At 43.3% G+C, this 9091-nt stretch overlaps 1 protein-coding gene across 1 annotated transcript; it reads left to right on the top strand.

The window, feature by feature from the left end:
- The first annotated feature begins 236 nt into the window (after window positions 1–236).
- LOC103362637 (AN1-type zinc finger protein 5-like) lies at window positions 237–7794 on the top strand. Its single transcript, XM_008289041.1, has 6 exons — window positions 237–496; window positions 4273–4457; window positions 4587–4740; window positions 5057–5160; window positions 5610–5738; window positions 6293–7794. Exons 2-6 carry the CDS (start codon window positions 4301–4303, stop codon window positions 6439–6441), a joined length of 693 nt encoding a protein of 230 aa, XP_008287263.1. The 5' UTR covers window positions 237–496; window positions 4273–4300; the 3' UTR covers window positions 6442–7794.
- The last annotated feature ends 1297 nt before the right edge of the window (window positions 7795–9091 follow it).

The following is a 9091-nucleotide window of genomic DNA, read 5'->3' as shown; positions in this document are numbered from 1 at the left end:
CCTCTCCAGCTTGTTTCCTCGGATTCACAAACAACGGCTCCTCTTATGGGCTTTGCGCGATTTCAATGAACGCAACGACATGACCTAACTGCGTGGTGGAAGCAGAAGAGGAAGCGGCTCCCGTAAAGCCCTGAAATCTTCGGCGTGGCTGCGCTCCAACAGCCACGGCCTTCCAATCACAGGATCACAGTTTCCGTGACGTCCGCCGGCGAGAGAGAGGACGCAAACGCAGCACGTAAAACAAAACAGATGGCACCACAAATCAGCGACAGAGGACGTCAGCCGGAGAGCTAGCAGCAGCAGCAGCAGCAGCCCGAGGCGGAGAGGAGCCCACACATTTCTAGGAGAGAGAGGACCGAGGAGGAAAGGCACCAGCGACGACTCACCTAGACGGCCCTAGTTAGTTAGCTCCCAGATAAACCCGCTCATTCAGTCAATTTACAACACTTCCCAGAAGAAAAAAACAAAAACAAACGACGTTTCTTTGACAAAGAAGGTGAGTTGAACTGGTTAGCCAGCTAGCTGACGTGGTTGTTTGGGAAGTAAGCGGGTTAAAAACTGCTATAAACAAGTTTAAATGGACTTTTTGTGAAGCTAATAGCCTCCATGTTCGTGTAAAATTCGCTTGATTAGCTATCGAGGATTTAAGAAATGCTCCCCTTGGTTGACTTAACACGTGTCGAGGAAAACTTTTCTTCTCCAACTACGTGATTGTTCAGTAAATAATTCAACTTTCCTCACAGAATTACGTCCACCAACGGCTTCTAGCGTTAATGTTCATATATTTAGCGTGTGGAAATCAAGGAAGTCTATATTTAACTTGGCTAATGTTAATCTGCTCGTAGCTCCTTCAGCATCTATAGATGTGCCCAAGTTTACCGTCTCTTGTTGGCTAACTCAGAGGGTTTTTTTGCGATTATTTGTTTTGTCTGCTTCACCGTTTTTATTCACCCACTTGTTTCTCATTTTAATACTTCTAAAGACACTTATTTATCAGTTAATGTCATTGTGCGTATCTCCACCGGGCTTCGGAACTAAAACAAAGAAGGGACAAAGCAAACAACAGTGCTAACAGTTGTGTTTTAACTAGCCTCTAGCATGCTAACATTAAAGAGCACCAGCTAGCTGTGGCTAACGACCTCACGAGCAGTTGGACCAAACCACAGCAGCTGAGCTTTAATTATGTGTATTTTAACTCACATTGGGAACTTTGACAACACTGCTAACGTCTTATAACGCCCGTGCTAACTTGTGATTGAGTTTTTGAGCGTCAAAACGCTAGCAGCAGACATTAGCTTGCTAGCATGACTCAGTGGATTTGTACAAGTAACACTGCTGTGGCCCGATGTTTGTCAGGAAGCAACCGAGGACTGTAGCTTAGATAGAGGATATTGGTTCTTGCTTGACTCAACAGAGAATATAGAAGTAGCTCTTGTAATTTATGTCATAAAACCTGAGGGGGGTGTTAGCCAGGTTGCTCTGTAGTAATGCTAATGAACTGTTGTGGGTCAGGGACTGAAACTGGCTTTTGTTTCTGAGTTAAACGTGCTCGACTCTTGACTCAATCTACAGGTGTTGTGGTGAATAGTGTTCCCATGTCAGGATCTATTCAGTCAGTCCCTGTTTATTCCAGCAACCTTTGGCTGCCTTGTTAATGTTCCCTCACAAGGAGAAACTTACTCTGACGAGGATACACATCTTGGCAGGATACCAGCCCTGACTGCAAGACTCCTGAGGTTGTCTATAAATAGATGTGTTCACAGCCTTACTGTATTGAGGTAACTCGTGAGCGTGTGTGTGCCTTTGAGATCAGTGTCACATTGCGCTCCTGTGACAGTGGAAAGCAGTCATCCACAGGTCCATGTGAGCCTGGAGCTGCATGCAGCACTGCAGTCTGCAGGCTCGCACACGTGAAGCTGCAGATTGCAGTGCTGTTGTATTGACAGTTTTGGGGAGAGGAGGAAGACTCTGATGTGATTCAGTGGAACCTGAACTCGGTGGTGTGAATATTTCCCTTTTTGGTTCCCCCATGATCTGACAAAGGCTATAAACAGCTTCTGCCCCCTTAAGCAATAACCTCACTACTTCCTTTAAAGATGCGAGGCTGATGCAACTTCGTGTTTACATGACTTGCTGTGGCCTGAGTGGAAGGGGCTGTGAGCTGTCATGGAGTAAGCAGTTTTTATATCAGGTTTTGGGAAACTTTTTGTTCTTTTTACGTACATTTTATTCTTTCAGAGGCCTATTTGTGATGATACAGATGGTTTTGTAGTCAAGATTCATACTCATCATGAGTAATACTACCACAGGGATTGTTCTGATACTTTTGCTGATCCAGTAACTAAGTTTTAAAGTAATTTTTTTGTGTTACTTCCTTAAAGTGTTGTTTATTTTAACAAAATCCTCTTGTTAAAGGTCTCAAATATTGCATGTTTTTGAAACACCAGGCTGTTTTTATTTGATGCTAAATACCAGAGTAGGTTGCGACCTCACCTTTGAATTACTATCCTGTGACTGACATGCCACACAGGTCATGTAGTGATACCTGAGCTATCTCAGTTGCTTATGAAAACTGTGAGACGTGACTTTAAAGCTCCAGAAAAGCTTAAAAAACAACAACAACTTTGCCAGACAGTGGGGATTACTAAGTCACATAAAGAATCACGAATGAACTTCCTCGGTAATTCCATATTTACAACAAACATTTGATGCTAAGTTTGTGCTCAGTTGTCAGTAGTTTGTGCTATTAACACATTTCACTTAGTACTAAAACCAAACTGAATAGTTTTAATAGCTTGAATTACTTCAATCTAATTGTTAAGATAGATTGTTGAACTGAAGCCAAAATAGAAGTGGCCATGGCCGGATGGTGACGCTGAAAAAATTCATCAGGGCAAAGTGTTTCATTTTAGTCGATACTGATAGATATTGATAATGACCTGTTTATAAAAAAGACCAGGTGAAAAGATCTACTCTGAGTTTTGCCACCTCACTTTGAATTTAACCGCTTTTCCATTGTTATCAAGATACACGGGTGTGGTTTTAAATTTACATGACAATGAAACCCACTCACATGTATTTACACACAGGGACATAAATAAGGATAAAGGAATGATCTCACCTTGATGCTCATTAAATAAGAAAAGCAAGAGGAACCCTGATGCGCATTGAAGGCAACCAGGGTGAAGCCACCACATCTCGGTGACGTTCAGGTTCCTAGTCAACAGATATCACCTGGCAGGGACCCCACACTGGCCTCTATACGCACCCTGACATCAAACCCGTCATCCCTCAGAACAAGCCGCTGGGAGTGTGTCATTTAGGTGGAGATGCTGGAGGACACGTGGGTGTTTTCAGACTGTAAACCTGTCTTGCAAGGACACCCGCATGCCACAGCTTGCACCGAGGGAGGCCTGTGGGGGCAGATGTGGTGATACAATTAAGATGCCTCCGAGGACCTGCCACAGGGAGAGCGACGGAGGGTGAAGGAGCTTAATTATCAACGAATATGATGAAATGTTTATGAGTCAGGGCGGAAGCATGCTTGACATTTGCTCCTGCAGCTGAGTTTCTGTGGCGGTTTGCATCTAATACAAGTAAAAACTACTGAACCGTGTTCCTATTGTACTGATTAGGAATCTCCCAGCGGTGCACGTTGTTGTCGTTTTATCGCTCAGGCCTAATAGTGACTGATACAGCTTGTTTTTTTTTTCCACCCTTCAGCTACTAAAAAGAATAAGTGAGTGAAGAGAATGGATTTTGTCAGTGGGGATCAGTGATGGCCTGCTGTGCAAATGAGACTATAATGTTGTGTTTATTACAGTCAGTAGCGCAGCAGCTAAACAAGCCAGAGTCAGATGTGAGCATGTGTTAATGGCTGATAGCGATTATGAGCTAACAGTTGCTAGCGTGTGACACAGTGTGGTACGAGTGTGTGAAATTAAACCACAGTTGAGTGTGATTTGGCCAAAAAAAACTCCAGTTCAAGCAAGTGTGTGAGTGTTTTGTTCGAGAAACGACAATTTATTGATTATCACAATGGTTGCCAAATCGGTAGACTGACTGCTCCTGCTCTCGGCCGGGGTTATTGATCATCCTCACGCTGTCTGGATAGTTTCTAAACAAGTGTCTTCCTCACAATTCCCTGCTCAGAGGCGGTGACAGTAAATACTTCCAGAGTTGTATTTCTTCTGTCTCCGGGTCAGTTTGTTTCCCTGTTTGTTGGCTGTGCTAACAGTGTGTGTGTGTGCGTGTCTTTGTTTGCGTCTCCAGGTCAGCTCACCAGGTTGCAGACAAAGCTATGGCCCAGGAGACCAATCAGAGCCCGGTTCCTATGCTCTGTGCCACCGGCTGTGGTTTCTATGGCAACCCTAGGACTAATGGCATGTGCTCTGTGTGCCACAAGGAGCACCTATCGAGACAGAACAATGGAGGAGTGGGCCCTTTGAGTGCTGTGGGTAAGGCCTGCTGTGCCTGTCACAGTTTAGTTTCTCTCTTTGTGTCTTTCCAGCTGCCCAGCCTTTGTCTCCGGCGTCTGACTGGTGACGTGTTGTGAATTTTTTGTTTTTCTTTCACTTCCCCTTCAGGCAGCGGCAGCAGCCCCACAGCTGAGGCTTCTGCCATCCAGAGGTTAGAGGCCACGCTGAATAATGCTGCGGCCGCCGCGGTCGCCGCTGCAGAGGTGGCAGCCGAGGCCGCCGCAGCCTCTGCCGAGGCCGCCGCCGTCACCGAAGCTCTCAGGTGAGCAGGATCCGCCGTTCTGAATTGAACGCACAGTATGTTTGACATTTAGGTTTAAGTCAGGAGTGCTTTGCTGCTTTTCTTTCTGTGACATTTACAAAAAACAAACATTGGCAAACAATCCATCCTCATTTGTGAAGTTGGCACGACAAACAGTTCAGTCATAAGTAGGTCATTTAGGTGGCACCTCCTTATAAACACATCTCTAAACACACAGTTAGAGCTGACATTATACATCCTTTGTGGTGTCTCGTATCTCCGGCAGATAAAGTATGTGATAAAAATGTGATGGCTTTCCTGTTTTTGTCCTTCGCAGTGGAATTTCAACTGCCATATCTGTAACGCAGCAGATGACCGAGATGAGTCTGTCCTCTGAGGAGAAAGAAGCGTCGGGGAGCAAAGTAGAGCTCACAGAGCCAGGTGGGCACCTTATATATCACGGACACTGTTATTTATTGATATACACGGAGCTGCTAGTTTATTAGAATTCAATCCTTTTTCTTTCATTTCACTGTGAGATGAGGAGAGTTTCTACAGAGGTGTGTTTTACTTTAATATCTGCGGTTGTGTTAAATTAAAGTTATATATCAGTGTGCAGAACGGCTTTATGGCACCGTCATTGTGTAGAACGACCTTTTATGTGACAGATATTCAATTCTTGGTCACTTCTATTGTTATTTTAACACCGTGTATCGCTGTTATTTGTAGTTTAAAGGTTAGAAAAATGTGCTGTATTGCAATAAATGTTGATTTTGCATGATAAATATAAACAGAAAGGTTTTGTTTTTTCAACTACTGATGTGCAGTACCTCAGTTCGGTGAGTAAGATGGACGCTTCAGTGAATTAAATGCTCTCTCTCTGTCTCCAGTGGTGACTCAGCCCACTGTCTCAACCCTTCATCCCTCCACTGCTGGCAGTGAAGAGTCCAAAGACCCAGAACCCCCGAAACCCAAGAAGAACCGCTGCTTTATGTGTCGCAAAAAGGTTGGCCTTACAGGTAAGAGACGGCACCAATCGCCCGTCTAACGTCGTGGGAGTAAAGTTTGAGCTTCTGTTTTAGTGAGGAGTTAATTCTCAGGTTTTCAGGCTGGAGTGTTTACTGCGGTTGGACTCCACTCTGGGGTCTAATTGCTCTGAGTAGCAGCTACGTGGAGATTAAATCTGGACAAACTGGAGCAATTTCACAGCAAAGTATATCTCCCATGCCCACAGGAGAGCAGGGAATAAACGTCCTAAGTACTGCGATGGCTGATTTAATGAGAAAAATGGCGGTTATGTCACTACTTGTGCAACAAAGATGAAGTTTAGGGTCAATGTTGGTCTCGATTTCAGATTTCCTGAAAGTTAAGGTTATGCTGGAGCCACAGTAACATTTCTAATCGACGTATTCGTCTGTATTTCTTTATAAAGTAACAGAGAACTGGGGTTTATTTTCTGTCACATCCTGTAAACCAGACAGAACTCGTCCCCGTCGTGTCGGCTGCCTCTGGGGGACGAGCTGTCGTCGCCAACGCTCGCTTCTGATTTGATTTCCTGTCCGCTGCCTTTCAGGTTTCGACTGCCGCTGTGGGAATCTGTTCTGCGGAATCCACCGTTACTCCGACAAGCACAACTGCCCGTACGACTACAAAGCCGAAGCCGCCGCCAAGATTCGCAAAGAGAACCCCGTGGTGGTCGCTGACAAGATCCAGAGAATATGAAGAGAACTCTGGCTTTTGACTTTGAATATCGGGAGGCTTTCAAAAGTGGACTCGAGCCCAACCTTCTCCTTGAAGGACCTGTTTTGTTTAGTTTTTTTTTTCTTCTTTGTTACACATTCAGGACTTTTCCCCCCCACAGTGCATGAAAGTTCACATCTTTTCAGCTTTCATTCTTGTTTGTGTGTGAGTTTAACACTTTTTTGCAGGGTTGTATTGAACAAAGAAATACTGTATGAGAGGATGAAGGTGATGGGAGGTGACCGAGGGAGACAAAACGCCCTCGGAAGAAAAAAAGAGAGAAAAAAAAAAGCTCTAGAATGGCCGCCCGGTCTGTTTTAGTGATCCTCCTGAAATCGCTTGAGCTCTTGTTTGGAGAAGGGCTCGGACACTCGGAGCCCGTTTGAACTGTTCCTGCTGTCGGCTGACGGTGAAATCTCAGCCGTGCTTGCTCTCTGCTGGCTTGAGTAGCAAAATGGATATCTTGCTTTTTTTTGTTTTTTGTCTTTGGCCTCGACGCCCCCCGAGGTCCGAGTCTAACCCTCCTGACTGGTGAGGTTTTATCAATCTGAATGCTTCTCTGTGCCACCGGAGTCACACAGCTCAGACTTGTCGCTAGACTTTAAGGAAAAAGACTTTATCGCGAGCCTTTTTTTCTTTTCTTCTGGTTTTTGCTGGTTTCTATTCCCTCCCTGCTGCCGTGTTCGCAGCGCCAGACACACAGAATAGTGACTCTCTTCTCTGCCGTTGACATTGGACTGATGCTGTGACCGTCTCTGTTCTGGATGGACCGCACGTGGACTCGTTTTTTTTGTTTTTGTGGTCTTTAAAACCGTCCACCGAAGTCACGCGAGGATACGTGTCAGCCGGCTGTTTCTCGGATTCTGTTTGCTTTGTTTTCCAGAAAAGCGGCGCGTATGCTGGTGTGTTGTTGTCGTTGTTGTTGTTGTTGTAGGAAGGGTTTAGCTCCACTAATGTTTTCATCTTTTACTTCACTATTGAATGTTTTCTTCTGTTTTTTAACGTGAGTTGGTGAATTCACGGGAGCGAGTGTTGGTGGGAGTAGAAAGGTGGACGGCCGGTGAGCGGCTGTCGTACGAGGCTAATCGGTTGTGTGCTGCGGTGACTTAGTGAGCTCGTAGGTTATTAATAATTTTCCATTTTTGTTGATTTATTTTGTTTCTTTTATTTTGGTCTGGCTGCTTAATCTGTGTGAGTTTGTGTTGTTTTTTTTTTTACCCTTTAGTTATGCAAGTTTGTACAAACCTCTTTATTTATATACTGCAGTGCGCGTAATCTTCCAATAAAACAGAATCAATTGTACGACGTAAATAAATTATGTTCACAAATATACAATAAGGAGTTCATGGCCCTTCATGGTCTGATGCCAAACTTCCGGTCCGAATCATTTGTGTCTGCATTCAACTATCCTGAGAAACATACAGAACAGACAGCAGACAAGTTGTTGGTGTTTGATGCACATTTTTCTTTAAGTTCAGTCGATTGAAATGCTTCCTGTTGACTTCATTTCCTCGAGTGTTTTCGGTTGCTGACATCTTTCTATTTAAAGCTCCTCTCTGCTCATTGATTCAACTCCTAGAAGCTCCTCTCTGTATCGAAACTGCACAATTAGAGACTTTTTCAATTAAAAAAAAATCCAATTTAAATTGGATTGTTTCCGTATCTTTGTTGCAAATTAATTCCTAGAAATCTGAATCCATGCTTTGGAGACTTGTAGATATGCGTTTTAACCATGATGTTGGCTGCTTGTTAACCTCATGATGTGTCTTCAAGCACATATATATGTACAGTCGTCATCAAATGTATTCATAGCCTCCCATTAAAGAAGGAAAAAGAACAGCTGAAATAAGTTGAAACTGACAAAAGTAATAATAAATAAAAATGTAATGAACGTCATGATGTTGCTTTTGAATTGTGGTTCAACAGAAATATATAAAAAAATCAAGCAAACAAGCATGTTGGGACCCGTAAACTAATATTTAGTTGAACAAACCTTTAATCACTGCAGTCAGGTGTTTTCTGTAACTCTCAGTCAGACTTCTGCACCTGTTGACAGGTATTCTGATTTCACTGCTCATCAACAAAGTGCTCTCATTTGTCTGGGACAGTTGAATTAAAAAAAAAAGGTTCTTTTCAACCACAATTCAAAATCAATGTCTTATTTCACTAAATTATAATTTTGCAAATTTTTATTTATTATTGCTTTTTTCAGTTTCTAGTTATTTGAGTGTCTACTTTTAATTTTGCCTTTTCTTTAATGGAAGGGTGTGAATAAATGTGAGGACGACTGTATGTATACATTTACCAAAAAGCACAATGTGGACATGATGACAAGATTAAACAAAACAACAACAACTTCACTTCACTAGACAGGATCTTGAAATGTTTTGCAGGGTTTTTGTTTAGCAGAGAAGAGAAGCTTTTTATTGATCAAAAAATGGGGAAATTTCCAGTGTTACAGCAGCAAAAATGCAGAGAAACATCAGAACGTAGAAATAAACAGAAAATATATACAGACGTACTGTTATTGTCCAGATTCTGGTAGATTAATCGTAGCAACTGGACTTGCTTGAGTTCCTTGACGATGTTTCATCCAAGAGGCTTCATCAGTTCTGACTGACTAGTTGGGAGT

Source organism: Stegastes partitus, unplaced genomic scaffold (assembly GCF_000690725.1).
Source record: "Stegastes partitus isolate 25-593 unplaced genomic scaffold, Stegastes_partitus-1.0.2 Scaffold590, whole genome shotgun sequence".
NCBI lineage: Eukaryota > Metazoa > Chordata > Actinopteri > Pomacentridae > Stegastes > Stegastes partitus.
This window is presented reverse-complemented; position numbering and strand designations above follow the sequence as displayed.

Excerpts from the sequence above, each read along its gene's own strand:
- LOC103362637 (XM_008289041.1), top strand. The coding sequence starts at position 4,301 with ATGGCCCAGGAGACCAATCAGAGCCCGGTTCCTATGCTCTGTGCCACC. Across the intron at positions 4,458-4,586 it reads GGGCCCTTTGAGTGCTGTGG|GCAGCGGCAGCAGCCCCACA; the intron begins GTAAGGCCTGCT and ends CTTCCCCTTCAG. Across the intron at positions 5,161-5,609 it reads AGTAGAGCTCACAGAGCCAG|TGGTGACTCAGCCCACTGTC; the intron begins GTGGGCACCTTA and ends CTCTGTCTCCAG.